Source organism: Postia placenta, assembly GCF_002117355.1.
Source record: "Postia placenta MAD-698-R-SB12 unplaced genomic scaffold POSPLAscaffold_1, whole genome shotgun sequence".
In the NCBI taxonomy this organism is placed as follows: domain Eukaryota; kingdom Fungi; phylum Basidiomycota; class Agaricomycetes; order Polyporales; family Adustoporiaceae; genus Rhodonia; species Rhodonia placenta.
The window spans coordinates 2,809,560-2,833,789 of NW_020169832.1; the positions used below are offsets into that span (position 1 = coordinate 2,809,560).

At 53.7% G+C, this 24,230-nt stretch overlaps 9 protein-coding genes across 9 annotated transcripts; 3 read left to right on the top strand and 6 right to left on the bottom strand.

Annotated features, from left to right (window-relative positions):
* Positions 1-183: 183 nt before the first annotated feature.
* On the top strand, positions 184-1,286 carry POSPLADRAFT_1129470 (hypothetical protein; the record flags this gene model as incomplete). Its single annotated transcript, XM_024483847.1, has 5 exons — positions 184-309; positions 386-712; positions 767-905; positions 962-1,054; positions 1,108-1,286. The coding sequence occupies 5 exons, from the start codon at positions 184-186 to the stop codon at positions 1,284-1,286; spliced, it is 864 nt and encodes a 287-aa protein (XP_024344585.1).
* A 2,130-nt stretch (positions 1,287-3,416) lies between these two features.
* Positions 3,417-4,252, top strand: POSPLADRAFT_1038180 (hypothetical protein). The gene has a single exon (XM_024477345.1). The coding sequence runs from the start codon at positions 3,454-3,456 to the stop codon at positions 3,955-3,957; it is 504 nt and encodes a 167-aa protein (XP_024344586.1). The 5' UTR covers positions 3,417-3,453; the 3' UTR covers positions 3,958-4,252.
* A 320-nt stretch (positions 4,253-4,572) lies between these two features.
* On the bottom strand, positions 4,573-4,939 carry POSPLADRAFT_1130488 (hypothetical protein; the record flags this gene model as incomplete). Its single annotated transcript, XM_024483961.1, has 2 exons — positions 4,573-4,785; positions 4,841-4,939. 2 exons carry the CDS (start codon positions 4,937-4,939, stop codon positions 4,573-4,575), a joined length of 312 nt encoding a protein of 103 aa, XP_024344587.1.
* A 1,363-nt stretch (positions 4,940-6,302) lies between these two features.
* Positions 6,303-10,239, bottom strand: POSPLADRAFT_1042987 (hypothetical protein; the record flags this gene model as incomplete). Its single annotated transcript, XM_024478204.1, has 18 exons — positions 6,303-6,569; positions 6,622-6,960; positions 7,010-7,104; positions 7,154-7,400; positions 7,448-7,533; positions 7,586-7,850; positions 7,903-8,136; positions 8,188-8,304; positions 8,363-8,427; positions 8,476-8,530; positions 8,580-8,616; positions 8,663-8,899; positions 8,951-9,072; positions 9,240-9,388; positions 9,451-9,602; positions 9,666-9,850; positions 9,912-10,019; positions 10,090-10,239. 18 exons carry the CDS (start codon positions 10,237-10,239, stop codon positions 6,303-6,305), a joined length of 2,910 nt encoding a protein of 969 aa, XP_024344588.1.
* A 267-nt stretch (positions 10,240-10,506) lies between these two features.
* On the bottom strand, positions 10,507-11,634 carry POSPLADRAFT_1165279 (hypothetical protein). Its single transcript, XM_024487873.1, has 4 exons — positions 11,498-11,634; positions 11,115-11,432; positions 10,953-11,061; positions 10,507-10,900 (listed from the first exon to the last, which is right to left on the bottom strand). The coding sequence occupies exons 1-4, from the start codon at positions 11,527-11,529 to the stop codon at positions 10,694-10,696; spliced, it is 666 nt and encodes a 221-aa protein (XP_024344589.1). The 5' UTR covers positions 11,530-11,634; the 3' UTR covers positions 10,507-10,693.
* A 323-nt stretch (positions 11,635-11,957) lies between these two features.
* On the bottom strand, positions 11,958-13,527 carry POSPLADRAFT_1176742 (hypothetical protein; the record flags this gene model as incomplete). The annotated part of the gene is made up of 7 exons (XM_024488445.1): positions 11,958-12,621; positions 12,677-12,761; positions 12,815-12,939; positions 12,992-13,018; positions 13,074-13,186; positions 13,245-13,294; positions 13,357-13,527. The coding sequence occupies 7 exons, from the start codon at positions 13,525-13,527 to the stop codon at positions 12,023-12,025; spliced, it is 1,170 nt and encodes a 389-aa protein (XP_024344590.1). The 3' UTR covers positions 11,958-12,022.
* A 595-nt stretch (positions 13,528-14,122) lies between these two features.
* On the bottom strand, positions 14,123-16,160 carry POSPLADRAFT_1042990 (hypothetical protein; the record flags this gene model as incomplete). Its single annotated transcript, XM_024478205.1, has 13 exons — positions 14,123-14,136; positions 14,194-14,272; positions 14,372-14,451; positions 14,502-14,629; positions 14,681-14,777; positions 14,829-14,855; positions 14,912-14,945; positions 14,996-15,033; positions 15,089-15,152; positions 15,280-15,543; positions 15,593-15,661; positions 15,712-15,873; positions 16,143-16,160. 13 exons carry the CDS (start codon positions 16,158-16,160, stop codon positions 14,123-14,125), a joined length of 1,074 nt encoding a protein of 357 aa, XP_024344591.1.
* Positions 16,161-16,451: 291 nt separating this feature from the next.
* POSPLADRAFT_1128539 (hypothetical protein) lies at positions 16,452-20,907 on the top strand (the record flags this gene model as incomplete). Its single annotated transcript, XM_024483746.1, has 5 exons — positions 16,452-18,064; positions 18,116-18,379; positions 18,436-20,105; positions 20,154-20,463; positions 20,514-20,907. The coding sequence occupies 5 exons, from the start codon at positions 16,452-16,454 to the stop codon at positions 20,905-20,907; spliced, it is 4,251 nt and encodes a 1,416-aa protein (XP_024344592.1).
* A 209-nt stretch (positions 20,908-21,116) lies between these two features.
* On the bottom strand, positions 21,117-23,839 carry POSPLADRAFT_1042992 (hypothetical protein; the record flags this gene model as incomplete). The annotated part of the gene is made up of 10 exons (XM_024478206.1): positions 21,117-21,502; positions 21,567-21,801; positions 21,863-21,886; positions 21,942-22,157; positions 22,224-22,397; positions 22,457-22,511; positions 22,569-22,670; positions 22,721-22,866; positions 22,918-23,673; positions 23,777-23,839. 10 exons carry the CDS (start codon positions 23,837-23,839, stop codon positions 21,117-21,119), a joined length of 2,157 nt encoding a protein of 718 aa, XP_024344593.1.
* Between the last annotated feature and the right edge of the window lie 391 nt (positions 23,840-24,230).

Consider the following 24,230-nt stretch of genomic DNA (forward strand, 5'->3'; position numbering starts at 1 on the left):
GCTGAAGTGTAAACCGTTTGCATGGCATTGAAACGAGCTGTGATATAACGGTAACTGTTGGCTGGCGGTCAGAGGCAGAACGCAACGTTAGGGCTCGGGATAACCTCGGGCATACTAGGGCCTATGACGTCAAGCGCCCACAAGATCAAAATATACGGCGCTTAGATCAATGCACCCACAACCATGTCGACCGTCGCCAGTTCGCCGGCTGTTGCGACGCTGAGCTCGAGGGATTCCATCGTCAACGTCTTCGACACTTTCAGAGACGAGCTGGACGACTACCACGATAGGAGGGAACGTCTCATCAAGGTCTGCTGTCCTCAACTCCCTCCGCATGTTCGTTGACCTACCGTCGGACTTAACGGCCTCTGCCACTCCTGCGTAGTCCAGCCGAGATGTCACCAACCTCTCAAAAAAGGTCATCTTCCTCTTGCATCGCATGATGACCGAGGATGCGTCTGAATCTGACGACCACGCGCTTTCTATGCGCGCTGTCTCTCGCGCGAAGGAGAAATTGCGGGACATCCAAAAACTGTTCGCCGGTATGCGAGAGGAGGTAGCTGGCGACAAATTTTGGCGATATCAGCGAAACGTCTCCCCGGGCCTGCAGGAATACATCGAAGCCTTGAGCTTTGCGCGTTACCTGGAGTTCCGGACGCTCATATCTTACGATGAGGTGCAGAAGACCATATCCGATGAAGACGGAAAACCAGTACGCTTTACTTTCGCGTCAGTGGTATCTCAGTGCCTGATCTCTTCTACCCAGTATTTCCCTCTGCCGATGGAAGATTACCTTCTCGGTCTAGCCGACCTTACAGGCGAACTCATGCGTTACGCTATCTCTTCCATCTCGCGTCGAGGCGGGCGCTCCAAGGCAAGCGAGGTCTGCGTGTTTGTAAGAGGTTGTAAAGCAGGCAAGCATCCGACGCTGTTCGGCGTGGTTCTCGGCTTCTGATCCTAGTAACCATAGATTTCGAGGTATTTGTACCATCCTTCAGAGAGCTTCGAAAGAAGCAGCAGGTCACATCACAATCCCTGGAAAAGATAGAAGATGGTGAAGAAACACTCGTTGTCCCCACGTGCTGCACTCATTGACCAAACTCATAGTGGCATATGCAATTGCTGTGCGCAGTTCTGAATACGACCTGCCCCCAGAGCTGCTGGACGACATTGTTGACAGGACGGTCTCGACCGCAGCATATGGGGGGAACAGAGATGAGCGCGATAGAAGAAGAAGGGGCGGACGAGGAAGAGAAGATGAATTTGACGAGGGGGACGACGACTGAGGTTCGTGCAATGCTCTGACCGCTGATGGCCAACCGTGTCAAGATGGTGGGGTGCGAACAGGTTCCGAGGCGCCTGTTTGAGTATGTACGCTGTTCGGCTGCTAGCGATTGTAGACGCTCCTTGGGATCGATGTGCGCCATGTATACTGCGTCGGCTCTAGGACTCTGGCTCGCGTAGCACACGAGGCTGTTATCTGTGGCTCTGGGCTTGTTCTCCGTTGAAATGGACATCAGGATCAGGCGATGCAGGCCGAGGAGCGCCTCGCAGCTGGGCGAAATGCAAATATGACAGACATGGGGTGAGTCTGTGACGGGGATTATCAGGCCCAGATACCGCCATTCCCTTTTCTCTTCGTCCGGTCGTAGAGTAAGCGTAACCCACATAAAGGCCTCGTCCGTCTTCTCTCCCTTGCAGGAGACCTCCCACCCTCGCCTCCAATGCACCTCACTTTCACCCCCGCGCTCAACGAGATCGCTCGTCTGACCACGCCTGGTTCGCTCCACGGCCGCGGTCAGGCCGCGCCCGCCCAGACTCTCGTCTTCAAGGTCGCGTTCGACTCGCGTGCCTCGGTCGAGCAGGCGAAGAAAGATGGCATACGCGTCGAAATGTGGACGGACCTCCCCGTCGAGGGACGTTCAGGCTGGGAGTGGGGGGCGCTTCCGTTTCTGGAGCTCCAAGACCCGCCAGCACAGGCTGTGGGGCGGGACGTACTTTCGCTGCTGTCGCCAGAGGAGCAAGCGGACCACCAGGCGGGTGAGTGCGCGCTCTACGCCAAGCTGCCCGTGAACCTGCACGAATACGCGCCCGGGCACCAGTTCTCGTTCACATACAGGCTGGTGTATCCGTCGGGCGCAGTCAGGTGGCTGGGCGAGTATGGGCGCAACGGCATGCTCGTTGTCGAACGGAGGCCCTTCCCTGCGGCTTCAGGCGTGCGCCTGGGCGAGGAATGGGCCGTCGGGGGCGACAAGGCTGAGCGCGCGGTATCTGGTCCCGGAGAGCACGAAGTGGGGAAACTAAACAGAGACCTTCGGTGGTCTACCTGGGCACTCAGGGAGAACAGGTCCGCCGTCTCCGTCGTGCTATACGTATGTCCTAACGCTGCCTTATCTCATCAGCGGGCCTGTTTTCTCTTCCTCCGCTGAAACGCCGCCGTCTTCGGTGATATGCCTGTTCCCTCACGCTCGAGCGCATGGTATAATCACTCCTCGACCTCTCATACTTTGTGCTACGCGTGGCAGCACCGTGCACATCGATTCCAATGGTACTTTGAAGAGCATCGGCGAGGGTGTCTTGTCGCTGGGCCGGATTGACGGTGCTCCCCTCGAGGGTTCACCCTGGAGCAGCTTCATTTCTTCACCAACTAGTCAGGGACCACCATGTCTCGTCTTGTTTGCTCCATCGTCGGTCAAAGGGTCGCACATGTCTCTTCTCTTCCTGCCTCTCGCCGAGTCGGTGGAGCAGGAAGTGTTCATTGACAAGCATCGCCTGGCCGCTCTACTCCCTACTGCCGTCAGCGACCGCTTCGTCTTGTCTTTCCCTGCTACAGAGCAGTTCATCTCTCCGACAGCCGAGCGGATCGCCATTCGTGTCGGTCGCTTCGGCGGGCGGGCGACCCTCGCACCGGTCTACCGCCTCAACGCGACCGATGGTGACAGCAAGGGATCATGGGGCATCTGCATACTGGACCCTCATACGAGCGTTACCGTCACTGAGGAGTCTCACGAGCCTGCGCAGCGCGTGCTGCCGACCCCGCCTCCGTCGCCTCCACCTGTCGTGCGCGCCGTGACGTCGCGGGCGGCCCCTCCCCCCCTGCCGTCGTTCTCCGAAATCTCAGAGCAGTTCACGTCCTTTACCTCGTCGGAGGCCAGCTCACCTGCGGCGTCGCCGTCCATCCCCCACGCGCCCATTGAGTCTGCGTCGCCCAGTGTCGCCGAGCCGCTGACCCCGTTTACCTTACCCGCGGCGAACGTCTACGGGCAATACATGAACCTAGACAGGGACAGGTTGGCGCTGGCGCGGGTGCAGAGTACGCGCGCGCTGCAGGCATATATGGGGATCATGCTTGCCATGTTCGCAACCCTGTGGCAAGTGCTATTGCAGAGGGTGTCGCTGCTCTGGCGTGAGTTCGTAGGCGGGCAGATGATGCCGTCGCGGAGCGTGATCGTCATGGAGAGGAGCGAAATGGGTGAACACACGGACGCGGACGACGTCTCCATGAACGCCCAAGAAGCGCCTACCCCAGTCCGCGAGGAGACTTCGCTCACAGATGAGAACGATGAGAACCCAGGCGGTACTTCTGGCGAGTCCGTGGAGGGCGACGGCGATGATTCCTACGACGTCGCGACCCCGCACGCGTTCGCGTTCGCGCCCTCGCCCACCGCCAGCGTCGAGCAGCTCTCGTTCTTCGCGGAGCCGAAGGAGCATCAAGCGCTGTCGCAGTTAGTGCGCCGGCCTGCTAGTCTTTCCGCCGACGTCCAGGTCACTGAGAGAAAGCTCTCGCTTCTTGTGCATACATCGGCGAGCACTCTCCCGCTGAGAGTCGTCCTCGACGATGAGCATGTCCTAGACCCCGAGATCAAGAGCACCGGGCATGAGGGGGTCTATGTCATGAATCTCTACCCACCGGCCGGCTTCGAAAGGAGCAGTAAGCTCACCGTGTCCCTCTCATAAATGTTGAGGCAGTGATCTGCTTCTATGCTAACGTTTAATGCGTTCTTGGTCCTGCGCAACTTCTCAAATCAGTTCCTTCCCTATCGCTTTGTCGCAGCCGGGGCATCAGAGATGCTTCGGTGTATATCCTGGATTTGCCGTCTCATGGTTTCGTTGTTCTCGCAGATGTTGTATCGTCCCTGGAAAAGCTCCCGATGTACTATACACGGTGTATCGGTGGAATACTGTGTATCATAACTTGTACCATGGCCATCATGGTGTATCTCAAAACTTCAATCATTATCGCATCAACCTAACATTTGGTCGGATTTCGGGCACAAGGGATGTGGAGCACGAGTCATGAGTCAGACTGTTCAATGGCTGTCCTACATGTCATCTCCCAGCGTCCAGATGTGTAATACATGAGCCTTGGGATTTTAGGACTCATCGTCGCCCTCTTCGTCTCCGCTATCCTCGTAATCGCCATCCAATGCATCAAGATATTCCATGAGATCCATCATCTCCTGTGTGAAAGACACTGATGCACGTACAGGAGGGCGGGGCGGCACCGGTTCATGCGGCTCCTGGGCCCGCCTCGCGACGTCTTGCTTCCATTTCCTGCGGGAAATAAGGCTGTTAGCTCCCCCACACCGACAGACGATCGAGCACGCACTCTCGGCGTTGCGCCCATTCTTTGTGCTTCGCCCCGGTGGGCTGCCAGTCAACGCAGCCGCTCGCAGCGAGCGCGCCGACGTGCTTCGCTATCGTGTTGTCCATCGCGATATTGGGGATCAGAGGTGCAGCGCGAATGAGCTTCGTGCGGCAGATTGCGCACGTTGGGGCCCGTTTCTGTGCGTTTGGGTTTAAAACGAAATTGGAGCGGAGCAAGGACAGGATGACATACGTTCCGGGCGATCCAGTCGAAGCCGCATTCTCCACAGATGGTGTGCCCACATGGGTTCGCGATATGTGCAGCAGCACTGCCGACGTCATGCGAAATCATGATTGCTCTGCGACAAAGCTCGAGAGAGAAGTACATACAGTAAATCACAGCATCTGTTCAACGAGCTTGCTAAGTACCGACTTCGGATATGAGGGACAGTAAACGTACATGGCACACGACAACTCGTCCTCGAACTCCGCTAGGACTTGCCGAGAATGGGCGAACGGATCCACATCTTCCTTGTCCTTGCCCTTCTTCCCTTTCTTCCGTGGTGACACATCGACGGGAGAGCTGTCGATGCGCCGCGTGCGTTTACGGGGAGTGGTTGGTATTTCACTGTCAAGTGCCCTCTTGTTGGAGGGGGACATTCTAGGAGTCGACGGCGATACTATCATGTCGAGATATTAGACGAGCGCGATGAGAACGTGCGGGAGTTGTACGCACGCAGAGCTTCAGATCCCACGGATGAAGTATGGGTGGTGGAGGTGGTAGCTGCGAACGACATCAGGTTGACTCTTCGAGTATATCCGAGTTGACTCACCGGCAAGATTGGAGGGAGTGAGAGGATGCCGGACTGTCGTGATGAAGTCGCTTCAAACATTGCAGACGGAGCGTGTACGATGGATCATACCTGGCGGTACATTCGCGGGGATGTATGTGGCACAAGGCGCATCTGCTCTCGCTATAGACATGCGTAAGAGGATGAATGACGCGCATTGGCAGGGACGGTACCTGGTGCGGGTGTAGCTACTGGTGATCTAGAAGCGCTGACCTCAATAGCGTCCACCTCCTCCAGGAGCGTGCCATCGACTTCGTCGAATTCGTAATGGCTAGAAGAATGCGTGCTTGCAGGCTGAGCGGGTGGTGCGACCCCTTCAATTTCGCCGTTCGGGGGTTGACACGCAGAGTTAGAAGGACGTGGAGTGGCAGTGTGGCCATCATCTAGTCCAGCAACAGTGTTCCAATCTATTCCGGCAAATGGGTCTGGGAGATCGTCGAATTTGTCTTCGTCTTCATCCTCGGGTTGTGGCTCAGCATGCGCCGGAGAAACGGCTGTGACAGTGCCCTGCAACTCCGGTATTGTATTCCAATCAATGCCAGCGAAATCGTCCGGAATGGTATCAAATTCGTCCCCACTTTGTGAAGCAGGCATCATAAGCGTACTGTCTCAGTTCAAGATGATGTAAGGGGGACCCGGTGGTGGCTGGTGGCTGGTGGCTGGGGCTGAAGAGATGATCGAACCAAGATCGAACACTCCCTTGCCAATATTAATAAGCCACTTACATCGGAAAGAGATCAGATAAGATTAGATCCAAACAATTCAAACAATACGAATTGATACAACAGAAGCTGCAAATGTACGCTAGACAACATGCAAGATAAGTACAGAAGCCACCCGCAATATAGCATCCAGAATAAAGGGTCATGAAGACTTCCCATTGACCGCGCCATTCAGTAACGGAATAATCTGGGCTTCAGTGAGGGCGCCGCGTAACGCGGCACCGGTCTCGTCAGCAAAGTGCAAGAACCGCAGGATCTCGCGGCACAGCTGCCAGTCCTGAGCCGTAATAGCACTCTTCAGTAAGCGCGCTGCATCGCCATTCAATCCATCCGCGTCGAGTTGATCGAGATTGTGCAAGACGAGTAGAAACGACCCTGCCGTCTTTAGCCGGTTGGACGAGAGACATAGCTGGCACAATGATAAGCCTAACTGGTAGATGATACGAACACTCCATCCGTACCTCGAAGAGTTGCTTTGGATTGCCGACAATATCGAAGAGACGCGGCCATCTTGTCATCTCGATCTTGCGTGCACACCCTACCACCACATCCAGTGCCACGTCGAAATGATCCAGGAAGTCCACGGTGTCCGGAAGGAGCTCTGGATTTCTAGCGGTCTCTTCACCGGACCGCCTGTCGTGATTGGCAGATGCATCTGCTTCCACGACAGTGTGGAGCATCATCTCTAATGCGTGAGCGAAGAAAACGAGATGTTGATAGTGTGAAGAGAACAAGATCGCTTCTTTCAATTGACGGTTCTCAAGGTGGAACAATAAGACGTGGTTGAGGAACAGGTGTGACTAGTAAATAGTAAGCATAGCAAGGCGGAAAAAACCGAAGAGGACTCACGCTTGTCACTTGTCGGAACATGGTGAAGGACAGACTAGCCCTAGTGGCAGCCTCGTATTCAACGCCAATGATGATCCCTTTGTCCATAAGCACAGCTGTGACGCGTTTGAGTCATAGCCTTTGCTCGTGAGTTAGTCCACTCACACAATGGATAGAACTCCAAGGGGATATTGACACTCTCCTTGACACTTTGAGGGAGAGCAACGGCGTCAGCAGTGGCAGGAGCTGCAGGGCCTTCGATGTTCAACGCGTTCAACCATAGTCGAATGCCCTGCCCATCGTATCCCCATAGCGAGTTTTCCAAGGTGCCGATCCCGCGCAGATGCAGCCAACAGAACTCGATACGATCTGCCAGAATCTGCATATCGTACTTGACTTCCGCATCCCCCGACTAGACCGAGCGTTAGTATATGCCGCGTTCCCATGAATATAACTGACTCTTCTCGGTTTCAACAGGACGAGCTTGCCCCCGACTATCATGAGCACGGTCGCCACGGCAAGATCTTCTATCGGGTCGCCCAGCTCTGACCGAAAACACAATCAACGCGGAACAGGAGGACGGGACGCCATACGCACGTTTCTGCGCGCTTGGAATCATCCAACTCAGCAGTCTCACTGCGCCCGGCGCTGCGATGACACCGCTGAAGCTTATGCTACCGCACAGATGCAGCTTGATGGTCTCTGCCGTTGGTATGATGAGGTAGTGATACAGCGTGTTGTCTGCCGTGTAAACGAGCAGCGAGTTGTCGACGAGAGACAAGATGATGACAGGCGAAGAGAGAATTTCACGGTGTAGTACGTTCTGGTTACTGAGTTCCATGTCTCGCGAATAGAGCCGTATCTAACGGATTATTGTATCAAGCAGATTGTGAGACACCCCACCGCTTACATACCTGGGACGTATTCGCGACGTCCACAGCCGCAATCAAGACGTGGTGGAACCAGAGGAGTCCGCCTTTCACAACAAATGCTTGCTCCTGTAAGTCGTCTGAGAACATCTTCCATCGTCCTGACGTCGTGCTGTAGTGTACAAGGCCGCGGCGGCCGGCAATAGCGATGAGCCTGCCGTCGGCACTCAGGGCAGAGTAGCGAATGGGCCAGTTAGCAGACAAATAAGCCTGAGGGATCTGTAGAAGGACGTTGGCGGATGATACTATCTCATCTAGAACTATACATACTTTGATATGCTGCCATACATCGGATTCGGGGTTGATCACGCTCATGTCAGGCTGATCCGCGCCGCGGTATACAAGCACACGATCATCCATCTGAAGGAACGCATATTGCGTATTATCCTGCCATTGGATATACAGTCAAGCTCCACCGGAAGGATAAGGGGTGGAGAGCACGCACAGGAGAATGCTGCCCCGTACTTGCACTCTTCGCGAACGGGATGACGAAGAGTTGACCATCGGCCTCTGCACTCATTAAACGGGCATCACGAAGAAGGGAGGAAGGGTACTGACTGTTCGGAGATGTAGCAGCGAGGACGAACAGCTCGAAATTCCCAGGTCCCCAGAACTACGCTCTCGGTCAAGGTCCGCATATATACGGCAGTTATTCGACATACCAGATCTGTGACGCCATACATGAAGGAGTCTTGATATCTGTACGTCGTAAGCCTCAGTAACCACCGCAATCCGCTGCACTTACCTCTCTTCATCTACCTCGTATTCAACGCCGAAGCCCCAAGCGAGGCACCGTCCGCCGACACTCCAAACGGCCCATCCCTTCTCCCATCCCACAGCCAGGACATAGCCATCAGAGCTCCACTCCATCGCGCGCACGAGGCCTGTACCATCCCGCGTATACATGCTAGGGATCTGCAGAATCTCCGCTTTGGGCAGAGGATTATCCTCTGTTGGGAAGTTGGCGACTTCAACCACACCTCTGTTACATATTCCATAAACACGGCAATGGAGGGGACAGCATATACCCTACCCGTATGTCCCAGTGGCTATGACGGAGAATCTCGCGTTGATCGCGGTGGTCATGGCGCGTCTTGGTTCCACATATGAATACTCCCCTGCCTTCAGTTCACATGGGTCTTGCCTCCGCCGCTTCTGCACCCAGCGGGGTGGGTCGACGTTGTGGATGCATGTTCCCTGCCATTGCAGGTTGGGGGATGAGCGTGTACTCTCATGAGAGATTCGCCTCCCTCTGGCCTGCTTTGTTTCAGAGCGTTGAGAAACATACTCTGACAATATTTGAAGATGAACTGAGTGTATACCTGGTATGCCTGATCATCGACGCTAGACTCGGAAGGCCTGTAAGGTTCGTTGTCATCCTCATACAGCTGCACTAGGTAAGCCCTGCCATCTGAGGTAATCCATGCCTCGAAGCCCGTGGACCTCGAGTATATGATACGTGATACAGTAACTAGGCCAATGGAAATGCATGAGCATATAGTTACACATCATTTAACAGAATGCATTCTATACCATCGGCATCCTCAAGCCAAGGAAACTCGTCTTCGTTCAGCAGCCATGTGGCATAATGATCCCTGTCATCCGGCGTTCCCGGCCAAGGAATGCGCTGTACAGAGGGTGGTCCTTGGGTCGAGAACAAGATGCAATCATTGTGAGGAGAGACACTACGGAGCCCATGAGCTTGCCGTCATTACAGCTATGAACGTACTCATCGCGAAGCGCCTCACCTTAGCAGGGTCCCTTCTAGCCTTACCACGCCCTCAAGGTGCAAGCCAATGGCGTGTAAAGGTAATGCTTCCCCCGGACCTGATAAGAAGTGACGCTGGGCACTAGGAGCCAATGATGGCGACTGGTACAGGATCTCATCGGGGTTGAACTCGACGGTCACCAGCACGAGGTATGACCGTGTAGTCTGCCAGAGTATGAGCGAACATGCGCGACCGTTTTAAACGCCCAAAGTCCGCCTGACAGACCTGTATCACAATTCGCCGGCCATTTGGTGACCAACTCATGGACGCGTTCTCCCCATGTTCTACCAGGGACGCAGGTGTCCGCGAAAGGTGGGCGACTATTGCAGAAGGCTGTGTGTGTAGCAGAGATAGCTCGTCATTCCCCGCTCTATCCTGACTACGCCATGTACTGGAAACATACTCGGACACGCCATGCAGAGAGACCGCCCTTTGTCAACGTGCAAAATAGGCTTCTGCGCGGGCTGGGGGACAAGCAGATGACATGTTCACCGGGAACAGGCAAAGCAGGCGCAGTGGACAACTGTCTTGCAGCTGATGAAGGGAAATACATAGTGAAGCCCTAGTCTTCGGCACCAGCTTCATGTAGTTGCTTTACCGCAAATCTGTTCTGACCGTCTCAGACACCTTGCCAGCACGAATAATCAAAGTATATAGCCTGAGAACATGGATGCTTGGGAATAGGTCGCGTCAAGATGCGAGAACAGTAGCGCAGACACAAATAACGGCGCGCGACAACTTGAGGCGCACATATATCATGCACGTTCTACGCCAGATCTGAGATGGGGCGCGTCGACACACCGGCAAGACCGCCGAAACGACGCGCAATGAGAGCTGGTGCAAATTCATAGTTACGTATGCTACTGGTACAAATACACGGATTGCAATGCGTATCGGCCCTACAAAACACACGAGCAGAGAAGGAAAGAACGTCTCTGCTAGACCACGAAGAGAATAAAATACGGGAAGGCTATTAGCTACGTACGTACTTAGAGCTTTGGTCACGGTCATAGCCACGACTTGGGGTTGAGCCATGTTCCGCGCGGCTTTTGCTCATTGTCAGAAGACCCGCTTGCCTCTGAGGCAGTTTGTGAGGCTGAGGAGCCAGAAGTAAAACGCTGCGAAGGTGTATACAAGCTGGGTACCCCCATTGTCATGGTCTGTGCACGAGACTGGCGGATGAGTTCCAGGATGGTGAAAAGCCCCTGGCGCGACTGTAACATCTGGTCAGCATCACAGTACTATAGGTAGCTTCCAAACACATACCCTTTGAATGTTGGCCTTGAACCTCGCCAAGCCATGGCTCTCAATCCTCTTCGTCAGACCCCAGCCGAAGCCAGACACAATGCGAGCTTCGGTGTTCTGCAGCGTTTTGCTTCGGGCGATGTGAGGAAGGAATGACATGAGCGGTGTGATGCATTAACTCACTCATCGCTGGTCTGCTCCAGAATGACGCGCTCCTCCACTCTCATGACCTTGACATGGTCGAGATTCTTCGTAGTACACCGCACAACCCTGCCCACGGGATCGACCTCGCTTTCCTCAATAACCCACGATTCGGCGCGCGAGACCATGCCCTTGGGTGCCCATCTTGGCATGGCACCGCTCTTCAAAATAAGACGCGTAGTCACCAATGTGCCCGTAGGGCTGATGTTACGTGAAATGACGTCGCAGGAGAGGACATGGGAGGCGAAGGGGTTGGGATATCGCATGAAGAACGCATAGGATACGATAGACCAGGGATCGCTGCGCGTGCAAAGTCACTCCTGACTTCAAAACGTGCAAAACGTGATTGCGACGTGCCGACTTACTCGTACAAGAAGGACTGCGAGTAGAACCTCATTGCAGCAAACGATCCCGGCGGACTTTCACAACAGTTGAAGTTAGATAGAGCGTGGTTATGGTAGGTGGTGAGTTGAATGGTGGGTGGTGTGGGTGGAGGCAGAGGGCAAGGTTTAGGGATATAAGAACGCAGACTGGCAGATGACCCCTCCTTACTGAGCCATCCGAGACACTGGAAGCTCTCCCGTTCTTGGAGAAGTCTCCGCCCCACGTGACCTTCTACGGCGGCCTCGTCAAATTCTATTCTGGCCCAATTCTGGCCTATGCGTCTGGTTTGGATACAGCGGCTTCCGGAACCACTGACTGTATTGCATGAGGGCCGGTGAGGTGCAGCTGGACAACATCTCGTTCCCACCTCGGTGCTTCCGGACGGACCAAATGGTGTCTGCATTCTCAGCTATATTTCATGCATGTGATTACGACTAGATGTACAGTAACAGAGATGCCTTTTGAACGTGTATTCGAAGGGCCATAATGAATGGTTCTGTAGATCCTCATTTGTATTCCGCATCCCGCACCTGTCCATCCTGGGTAACAGAAACTCGCAGTCCGTCAAAGGCAGGCCGAATCCAGATCGGCTGACCCTCGTGCACGGATTGCAGGCCATGTTGCGAGATTAATTCTTGTCCGCGTTTACTCAGCCCTGTCCCTCCAGCGGCCTCTCCTATGGCGACATAGTCATCGTGTGACAACTCGTGACTGAACCCGAGCAAATACGTCTTGTCCGCCTTCATGCGCCTCGCTACCGACATCGCCTCAGTTACGCTAAGATGTGATGGGTGGGTAGGGACGCGCAGGCAGTCGAGCACGAAAACCGGTGGGACAACCGGTTTAGACTCAAACATCGCCCATACATCCTCCGGAATGTGGGAAACATCAGAGAGATAGGTTATGGCGTCCTGAATTACGAATCCAAAGCACAGGTACGGCCGAACGTGCTTGATGGCAGATTCCGTGGGAATGGTCGCAGCATGAACGGGGGAGCCAGGCACATCGGGGGTTGACGCATTCGTGGATGACGGCGACAATGAAAACGGACTTATTGAGATATCCCCAACCGGAGGTGCAGGGGTGAATATGCGGCCGTGGTGAACTAACCACAGGAGGTTAGACATGAATGTCTCGCTCATGTCCGACCGGTCACTCACCTGCGAATGGAGTAATCTGAACCCCAGTATCACCGATTTCGAATGGCACGCGATCTTCGATGATGTGCCATTTGAATTCAGGGACCTGCGAAGAGTGACATCAGTCATAGCGTGAAACAGACCTGTCAAACTGCCCACATCACCGCCACCAGACGCGTACTGTTTCGACACAAGATACGGGAAAGCCCGCTGGACTTCCTTGAAGGTTGACATTGAGACATATACGTCTATATATGGTTGTATAGCACCGTGGAGTGTCCATCCTGCCAGATGGCTTCAGATACACACGAGGACAATGCCCAGATAATCACATACCGCGTAGGTCGTCTAATCCATTCATGGCTGGGACAAGAACTATGAGCAAGAAGGATGTATTCAAAGGGGGTAGCAAACGCACCATCGGCATGCGCATGTGTAATCAGAACAGCGTCTATGCGCCGTAAGCCGTGCTTGGGGAACCACTCTACAGCGGCAGGCTGAAAGCTCTTGCCGACGTCTATGACAATGGTTCTGTTATTTTACTGAGTGTGAGCAGTCGATATCACGCTTCAAGTCGCGCGGAACCTACACATCCTCAGAGTTCCGGCCACGGAGTTTGACGACGGCCGAGGTATTGCGCTGTGTACATCCTCGGCGGTCAGCGCTATGTGCAAACCTAGAGCAGCTGTGCAACGGATCACCCTGATGTTCTTCTTTCCTTCTGGCGTAAGCGTCGAGAGACAAGTACGACACGGCTTTGAGCTCGGGGGCGCAGTCAAGCAATCTACGTGCGGAATAGTTGATGATGTTCCGGTGCCCAAGAAGATAAGCTCTACAGGAGAGTGTTGAAAACCTAAGTCAAGGGAGCCCATGTTAAGGTGTGGGTAGGATGTGATCTCGACACAGAGGTAGATGTGTGAACCAAGCTGGGGGGCAGATCTTTGCTGAGCCAACGAGTGGGAGTCAGACCGCTGGACAGAAACGCAAGATGTCACAATCAGGCAGATTTATATCAGTCGCTGTGCGCGTTAGCGGGGGACGATGGCGGTGCCCCATGAGCTCAAATGCCGGCGTCCGAGTTGCGGCAGTGTGCCGACAGAAACAGAGTGCTTTCAGAGAGCTGCATACCATCATGGAGATAGCGGTCGAGTTTGGTCAAAGCTATTCGGCGTGAAAGCGGACGCTTGCGGTGACGGCGCCGCCACGTGGGATCAGATCCTTGATCCTGGGCCGTCCTGATCTTGATGAGCCTGTTCGGTCCCTCTGCTGCCCCTGCGATTTCATCTGCGCGATAAAGCATCTCTGGCGCGTTCTCGTAATACGCAGCGACGCTAGCGTTGCGGTTTCGATCCGACTTAACGTATAACAAGACACCCTCGCTGACGGTATATCACGATACAGTGGTAGTGAGATTACAAGAACATAGTTGCAGTAAGTATACAGTTAAATCGATTGCAAAATTTGCGTCTACTTCGTAAAAACTACGAGCTGTCAGTGAACAGATCGCGGTGCCAACTAGCGGTGAAAATTTGACGTACTCGATACAACGTCCTCATCTTGCACCATATGGCTCAATCCAACCTTTTGCGCGTGTGGTGAAAATTTGCTTGATTTTCCCTGTTGCCATCAGGCCAGGTGAATGAATTGAGGTATAGATACGGTTCACAATCCGCTCACCCTGGAGATACAGTCAACATGGGCGCGTATACAGTAGACCCTGAAATCCAATTTACGTACCAGACGAGCCCATATCGGAAATGCGTTGCCAATGACCGGTGAATACCGTTGCACACGTCCTGACATATTCCATACATCAGCGGAAGTGCCACCTATTCCGTCATTTCACTTGCCTCTATATTAGCTCCTCTCCGTAGGCAGATCGGATCTGTTAGGTCTGGGTGGGCGCCGCGTTTTTTGGTGTACACTTTGACAAGACCCAATTCGTCCCACATTCGCTCGATGAGATGGTCGAGACTGAGGAAGCAGTGAGACATGATCCCCCGTTGTTGCGACAAAGACGCTCACTTGAGACCCATCTCGCAGCTGATCACAATGGTGTGTTCATCGTGAGCCAATTTGTCCATTTGCTCTAGACTAATGGCGTCGATCTTGTTATAGACATCTGCACGATGCATGAACCCCCAAATTATCCGCATCATTAGTGACGGCTCACATAAACAGGGCATGTATTTCCGTGTCCCTAGTGATAGGAGTTTGTAAGATGTCAGTCTTGATACAAACCGAGAATAGTCAAACCTATCAATACGTCGATGAACTCGTCCGTTGTAATCTGTATCAGCAAATTCAGCACTGTCTTAAGAGTCGAAGGGCACTTCATACGTCCTCACGGATCATCACTTCGCAATTGTGCAGTTTGTCTGTCATGGAAACCTTTTTAGAACGTTTGGGGATCTCGGATACTCGATGACTGACAGCTTGCGAGGATACTGCGGATTGTTCGCTCGTCGGTCTTGGTGAGTTTCACTGTTGTATTGAGCTACTGATATGAGGACGAAACCTAAAAAGATGAGGGTTGCATAGGACTTACAGTGATCTTGTCGCCGCGAGAGATGGTCAAAAATCAGCCCATACCACGCAACACAACAAGTAAATCGTCTACATACGCCGCCAGTGGTCTTGCGCTTGAAGACAACATCTGGCTTCTTCTTGTTCAACCGTATACCGACTGCATCCAATTCGATTTCCAGTAATCTCCGTTGCTCGTCCGACTTCGTCGCATCCAGCATGATCAGAATCAGATCAGCTGTTTTGGCAGTAGAAACGACTTGTCGCCCTCGTCCACGTCCTTGACTGGCCCCCTCGACAATCCCAGGCAAGTCAAGAAGTTGGATACGAGCGCCTTGGTAGTCGATCACGCCCGGGATCGCCTGTGCTCTCGCTTCATGGAGTAAAACATAATTGTACGTGAGCACTTACGGTTAGTGTGGTGAACTCGTATGCGGCAGTTTCGGAAACGGTATGTGTGCATTTACTCAATAGCGTCGACTTCACGACAAGGTTAGCACTGCGGCGAACTAAAAGCTAATGTGGTCTACCTTTCCGACTGAAGGGAACCCGATGAGCGCAACCCGTGCATCGCCAGACTTCTGGACATCGAAGCCTGTGCCGGCGCCGCCAGATTTCGTTGCAGGCTCAAGCAATTGGGCGCGGTAACGCGCCAATTTTGCCTTCAGCAGACCCAGATGATATTCCGTCGCCTACTTGGTGCCCCGTCAACCTCGAAAGTGTGATATGTGGTGGAGGCTGGTCTTGCCTTGTTCTTCTGGGCTGGTAGATACGGTAGAGGCTATCAGTACACTAGCAGGCTGCACGAAGGGCTGCACTGACTCCTCGCCATCTCATCTGTCATGATACAATAAACCTTCAAACAGCGACGGATATAAGCTGTACCCACCCTCAATCTCCTTGATCTTTGCGCAATATCGCTCTCAGAAGTCTGCCCACATAGCAGAACAGATTGCCGTACCTTCTCCACTATGCCCATCCTGTCACTGCGCCGACGCTAGCGTTAATCTGTGGTGTGGTTTTTGTGAACACCGTAACAGTACGGGATTCTCGGAAACAACGACGGTCAGGGTCGGATAGGATGAGACTGTCGAAGAAGACGCCTATCGAATAGTGAATAATCATGATTACCAATTAGTAGCATACTTACACATGATACTTATGTACAGTAATAATGACTTGCAATTCGGGCCAATCAAGCGCCCTAACCCATTTCTGAAAGGGCGTCCATGAGTAGACTGTCCTCCTTTCCTCCTCTTCTTCAGGGCTAATGCCACGACATCAGCCGACGCTCTATACACACCCAGAGCATGACGCAGATGATGAAGACGACGGCACTTGGTCATCCAGGTCGCAACAGACACCGCCCTCGTCGTTGAATACACATTCCAAGCGGTCAAAGGGAAGGCAGAGGAGCGTGTTCTCCCCCGGTCCTATACAACCAAGCACTCCACAGGCTTCATCGTCAGCATTTCCACAGCGACATCCTAATGTCTACAACCAATTTGTGCGGCGGTATAGATCAGGCCCAGGACTCGATGATGACCCCAGGAACGACCCAGACAGCCATTACTATCAGCGAGGACTTGGCCAACTACTGGATGCAGGGGACAGCGACGATGAAGACATTCGAGGTGCTTCTGGGTCAAGCGGCGAAACGGACCGCCTGTCCTCTCTTATGCTCGATAGCGATCCAATCGAACCGGAAACTCTAGAGGACAGAGAGCGGCTGGAATGGCAGACGATGCTTGCGTCCGTGCTCGCTGGAGACGTCCTTCGCACGGAGAATACTCGTATAGCAGTCGCGCTTAGGTCGACTCACGAAGAGGAGAACAACCCGCGCGCGAATCTGTGGCTGGACCTACGTGCAAAAGTGCACGGGCGGTCCATCGAGGACGAGCGGCGCAAGCTGGAGGAACGGCGGCTGCGGACGGTAGACCCTGTAATCAAGGAGATCATGTCGTTCCGCGTTGTCGACCCGTCCCCAGGATCTGGCGAGTCGCGCGCGACGCATGCGCTACGCCAGGTCAACTCGGTCCTTCATCGTCTTGAAGTCGCTCACTCGCTGTACCCGAGCTTGCGTGCGTTTTCTGCGGACAGCCCCGCTTCGAACGAAGATGCGTTCCTGACGCGGTGCGACGTGCTCAACACTTGGTCGACCGTCATCACGTCACTCCGCCAGCTCATCAACCGGTTGCGCAAGTGGACCGGCAGCGACACTCTGGACGTGACGAAGCCGACGTCGGCCCCGTCTACGCCTTTCGGTACACAACATGGTCATGGTGAGAGCTCAAGCGGAAACCCAACCGGAACGACATTTGTCGATCGGTTACTCAAGGAAGAGTCGATCCAGCGTCAGTTCGAGAAGGGTTCGATGACGACAATCCACGCTCTTGTCGGTACCACGCGCGATGCCCACGTCAATCTAGCGCCGATGTTTGCAGAGATGAACTTGCCTTCGTTCGAAAAGGAGCTTGTGCCGCTCGTCTCATTCCTGACAAATCTTGCACAGGCAGTCCTACGCGTACGGCTTGACTATGCACAAAGGCTGAGGAACCCGGACGTTCTGATCATCGACCAGATGACGGAGGATCTGAAGGTGAAGATCGGCTTTGCGTGCACGCTCAAGCGACAGTACGAAGCGTTCCTTATCCCTGACCCCAATGGAAACTGGAAGCTCCCGCCCTGCATCAGCGAAGACTACGACTCTGTTATCTTGGAGGCTCTAACATTCTTTTTCAAGCTCATACATTGGAAGCTGAAGAGTGGCGCCAGGGGCATCTATTTCAAGGAGACTGACGTAATTGAAGCACAGTGGGCGACATTCAGCGATGTGAGCCTGACAATTCCCGGGGGCGCATCTTTAGTCGCAGAGCAGCTATGGTATGTCTCGTTCGCTATGTACGAGCGGGATGGATTTGACAATTAGCACAGCGCACTGACAAACAAGCTCATGGTGCGGGTGACCAACTACTTCGACACTCAAATCCGTATACCAGTTGTTGGCGACTCATCCAAGGCCCCGACGACACCGGATCGCAGGTCCATCGGCTCGAATGGGCAGTCCAACTCTGCATTTCAGAGCCACATTAAAGCTGGCAGCAATAAGCCAATGTCGAACGAGCAACGCATTAGCTGGTACTCCAAGGTTCTCGATGGCGTGAAGCAGCGTTATCGTAAATTACAGCGACTAGCAAGGTGGGGAACATCCGCCTTCCGACATGATGCAGACGCTGACTGGGAGCTCCCATCAGGGTTTTAACGCAGAGGTTCGGCAATTCGGCTGAGTACGACCTTGAGGACGTACCTCTAGACCTGTTCATATCGCTCCTCGTCGAGACGGATCACTTTCTTGTCTACACACAGAATTTCGAAGAGGATGGCACTTACATCGTCGCTCCCCATACGCTTCGGGACCGACCAGAGGACATCCGCAAGATTCTCATGGAGGCGTTCCACGTCAACGAGATCGACGAGGGGAGTTGGCTTGTGGACGGCGGTGACGCTTTTCAGGATGACGACGAAGATTTCTCCTACCTGTTGATCCTCTCCCCACGCACTCGTTTCCTGTGGAACGGGCTCGTGCTCATGCTGCAGATCCCCAAATTCGAACTCGATCTCAAGGATAACCGTGTACGCCTGGTTGCAGATGGTCCTCAGCATCGACTGGCTATGGCTAAGCAACGCTTCGCGGAGCTGTTCACACCCGTCGACGAGGAAGGGGAATTCCTGGAGCCTTCCCTTCCTCCCTTGACCTGTCTGATCGACCAGCAGGCCCATCTCCCAATGGTCAATAAAGAACTGCGTAAGATCAGTCGAGCTAACAACAAGTTAGCGGAGTCCATTGTAGAATCTGTGAACTACGTGCGTAATGCTCTGCACGATGCCACTGGATACCAGGAGCTGCTGGAGAACTGGTATGGCTTTGCATCCGAGCATGGTCAACATGTCCAAAAGCATATGGACCGAACGACAATGCTCAAGTTCAACCGATTACTCATTAAGCTGGCTATCTCTTGGGTCTCCTTCATCTGCGACGACTGCGATCCCAATGACCGAAAAACATTTCGATGGGCGGTCACCGCGCTGGAGTTCACATTGCATCGTACACGGCGCAACAATATTCTACAGCTCCCCGACGATCAATTCGAAATGCTCCGACAGAAGGTCGCGAGCTGCATGACGTTACTCATCAGTCACTTCGATATCTTGGGTGCTCGGTCGACAATCGAGGCCAAGCGGGAGAAGGAGCGCCAGGAGGAACTGTTGCGCCAGCAGACGGCGATTGCAGCGACGGATGAGGAGGAAGATCTACACGATATTCCACCAGACCAGGACGATCCCACTGTCGCATACACGGATCCCATCATCCGTATGTTCTGGGACAAGGCTATGCGGGCGTCATTCGACTTGGAGGATCAACGCGCACGTTCTGGCATCGAGCAACATACCATTGGTCGCGTTTTGGACGAAGAGAAACTCGTAGATCGATCGCTGGTATTCCTTGCAGCGTCTGCATCCAACGTCTCGATCAGGTGGCAGCAAGGCCGCTTCATCGGTGCAGGGTCCTTTGGATCTGTATACCTCGCTGTCAACCTCGATTCCGGCTCCCTGATGGCGGTCAAGGAAATCAAGTTTCAAGAAGTCGCTGGTTTGCCTAATCTGTATTCCCAGATCAAGGACGAGCTGAACGTCATGGAGATGTTGCACCACCCAAACATCGTCGAGTATTACGGCATCGAAGTACACCGGGACAAAGTGTTCATTTTCGAGGAGTACTGTCAAGGAGGAAGTCTCGCCGCTCTTCTAGAACACGGGCGTATCGAGGACGAGGGCATACTGCAGATCTATACCTTGCAGATGTTGGAAGGTCTCGCATATCTCCACTCAAAGGGAGTTGTCCACCGCGATATAAAGCCCGACAGTGAGTACTCTCGACCCCAATAATACTCTCTGCTAATTGATATATCAGATATCCTTCTGGACCACATGGGTGTCATAAAGTTCGTCGATTTTGGAGCCGCCAAGATTCTTGCGAAGAATCAACGCTCTATCCAACGTTCCCGTCGAGCGTCCGATGCTGTCCCAGCCATAGGTGCCATAGGTCCTGGTGGTGTGGGCATTCAGAATAGTCTGACGGGGACGCCTATGTACATGTCCCCGGAAGTCATTCGGAATAGCCACCGCGGGAGACAGGGCGCGATGGACATCTGGGCCCTGGGCTGTGTAGTCTTGGAGTGTGTTACAGGCAGAAAACCCTGGAGCAACTTGGACAACGAATGGTAAGGATTCACGTCAATTGATATGATAGCGATATTCATGTCTCTTTTAGGGCGATCATGTTCCACATCGGAGTCGCGACTCAGCATCCTCCCCTTCCGGACCCTGGCCAATTGAGCGAGATTGGCATCGACTTCATTCGTCAATGTCTAACGATTGACCCAGTGCAGCGACCGATGGCCGGGGACCTCATGGAGCATCCCTGGATGCTCGAGTTCAGGGCAGCTCTACAAAGTTACGAAGACTCAGAACTCGCGACGAGTCCGCCGGCTGAGATGCCGTCCGAGTCGACTTATGCATCAGCCTCAGTGGCTCGACAAGCTGCCATCATGCAAGAAAAGCAGGTCGAGATCATCGCCTCCGCATCACCTAGTATGTCTCCGTTGGACACACCCAGTGGTCTCAACAGCGGCAACTTCTCCGACATCCCTTCCCAGCACCTATAACTTGCTCCCTTTCCTGTTTTGTCGCTGTCACCGTCTTCGCAATGTCTTCTGTAGCCTAGTATGCATCCATCTGTACTACTACTTGCATAATACACTCTTCTTACACTTTTCTTACATACACGTAGAATGACTGATTGGACACACCAGTAGTCTACAACAATAATCAAAGGGGCCACGCGGTAGCCCAAATTTCTGCCCTGCCATGTCCATCACTCGATAACCCAGCGCCGCGATTGCATGCTGCTTGCGTCGCTTATGTTGGATTCGCTGCGCTTCAGGCTCTGGCTGTCGCCAACCGCCGTGCGTGACGACATCACAGAGATGTCCGCGCGAGGAGAATATACAGGTGGTGTACCGGGCTGAGGCTCGAAGGGTTCTAAATGAGAGTTAAAGAATCGAGGACCGAGTTGCCTGGGCCCATAGGGCGTAGGGCTGGGTGGCGCCGCAGCTTGCTGCGAGCCAAAGGTGAAGGAGTTGTAGGTCGGGATGGGGAGATCATTTGAAGGGAATGCGGCCTTCTCCACGTCTTCTCCGAGTTTGCTGTCGACGACGGTAGGCAGGAAGTCGTCATCCGGGAGGGGTTCTTGCGCGTTCACTACAGAGCATGAAAAACATCCAGTCAGTTGTCAGGGTCGACTTCGGAAGCGAGGGAGACGCACGGTATCGAGGCAAGCCTTTGCCAAAGTTCACACGGCACACTATCCCCAAAGATAACGTCACCAGCGCGAGGAGCACCGACACCGATGCCATGATGCTGAAGAATCGCCACTGCAAAAATGTCCAGCGGAACGTGGGAGCAATAAACATAGAGCCCCATCCACCGAGGTATAGGAATGCGATTATGAGGAACAGCAACATAGACACTCTCTTTTCGCGGCGCACTGCAATCCATCCCTAGTGCATACGCTATGGTCAACACAAATTCTATTGACTCGCGTCACGCAGATTTCCTTACCATCGACAACCACGGGATCAGGACCTACGAAGTACCCAAAGTAAGCGCATGAGCGGATGTCGCAGGAGAAGAAACTCACCACCAAAACAGCAATGTCGATGGCCTCGAAAAGCGTCTTATTGCTGGTCATATGCCCAATTTTTCCGTTGATCAGTTGGTCAAGCCAGAGCGAGGCGGCGACCGCGATGAAGAACAGCGCGACCTGGATCGAAATCGAGAGTACCAGCACGACATTGTAGATACGGTTGATCGTGCGACTTGCGCCGACGCGCTTGAACGTCTGCCAGCCAAATGACTATGCCACAGTACATCAAAAGTTTAGCCCGTGTGAGCCATAGCAAGAACGGGAAGGGCACGATACCTTGATGAGTCGCCACGAGAGCACGGCGGACAAGAGCAAGGCAGCACCATTCAACGCCAGACTCGGGATCTCGGCATTGGCGCGCGCCTGCCAATAGGTCGGCAGGAGATTGACACCGCACGCGCCGCCGGTAGTCAGCGTGGTGAAATCATCGCGAAATTGGCTGGTATCGTACTGTTCACGTTGATTGAGCAGATGAATGGATGTCAATCCGTCTTGGTAGAGCAACTCACGATCTGGAAGCCGCCCCAAGCGGTGGCGCCGACATGGGTCAACAAGGACGCGATACTTGAGCAGGGCAATATCAGTACATGCTATCCCGAAACATTAAAATGGCAGACTGACACGTGCGGAATAGACTCGTTCAGCAGTGCAACAAGCGACATTCCCAGTAGCCAAAACTGGAACATGATGAAGGTGATATCCTCGCGCTTTGTGTTTTGCAGCCTATTTAACAATGATCAGACACTGTTGAGCACATCTGCTGGAGTACATACTGCGACACGGGCCAGTTGAGCACCTGAAGGCATGTCTGGTCCAGGGTGACCTCACCAGCCCCAGGCACGCCGTTCACCTTGACTTCGGTTTGACCGTTGTTCTTAGTAACTTGCTCTGATATTGACGTGTGGCGCTTGCGATGTTGCTGCGTATTGTTATAAGTAAGTCAAAAAGTTAAGACAGATTCATTGCATACCTGCACATCGTGAGCAGTGGAGACGTCGTCAGGTGCCGCTGCAGATGGGCGTACAGCATCTGCACCTGGTGTCGCGGTCACCTTCAGAGTCACCGTTACAAGATGGGTTGAGGTCAGCACGGTCTCGACTTTTGCGTCGTCGGTAGCAGTCACGTCGGCACGAGCAGTGCTGCTGGGTGCGGCGGTCAAAACAGATGCTCTATGGGACGTTGTAGAAGCAGGGGTCGAAAGTACGCTGGATGCAGAGGACGTTGCGACACTCGAGTCAGAGAGGGAACTGACTATTGACGCGGAGCTGGGAATGATAGATGAAGCAACTGAGCTCGACGACAGCACGCTTGACAAAACACTGGAGGATGAAATGACAGAGGATTGCGTAGTGCTCGCAGTAGACACAAGCACACTCGAAGACGGAAGGATGGAGGATACAGCACTTGACGAGGACGCGCTGCTGTTCAATGCGTACTGCAGGTTCAAGTTGGCGGTGGTATTGCCAACCGATTGCTGCCAGAGAAGGTCGCAAGAGTCCGCGTTCATTGAGGACGGTGCATTGTCGCACATGTGCAGGGCGCCGCTAGTGTAGACGACGAATCCAGACTGGCTCGCGTTCCCTAGCTCAACAAGGTCGCTCAAGAATATGGCTGCTTGATCATTGACGACGAATGCCTGAATTTGCAGACCGAGCTGGATGGCGAAATGAAGCACAGAGAAGATGAAGTATATGGTCGTGATCCGCGACAGTGTAACACGCTCCCACTGCGAATGACGCGAATGTTTAGTACTATGCCATTGGTGACTCGCATGGGGACAGCCAATGACACAATGACACTGTATTGCTCAGAAAGCGAGGTAGACGTACGAAGAGTTGCAACTTGCCGGACAGGGGGACACGGGTCCAGAAACGCTGCATGTTAGGTTGCATTGTGACAGTCCTGTGCCCAAGCAACATACTCAGTTCCTCAACTCCGCACTTAGAACGCGTCTGTAATTACCAAGAACACGCCAGGCCAAATCCGAATGAACGGGACGGCAAACGGGTAAGAAACACAACCGCAGAGGTCCAGCCAATGTCACTTCGGGATTTCCGAGTACTTGGACGGTTGTACTAACGGTCCTGCCGAACTCCCAGACCAGGGAAGTGAAAGAGCGTAACGAAGGGAAGATGGGGAAGGAGGAGGAAGTGAGCGGACACTCGGAAGATGCGAGTTACCATTCGCGTCGGCTGCGTTGCCATTTGGCTTGAGTCGTCCTTCCACACTCAGGCGCCCATGATCCTAGCGGGAGTACTAGCACCGCCTTTTCCCTCTTGCAGC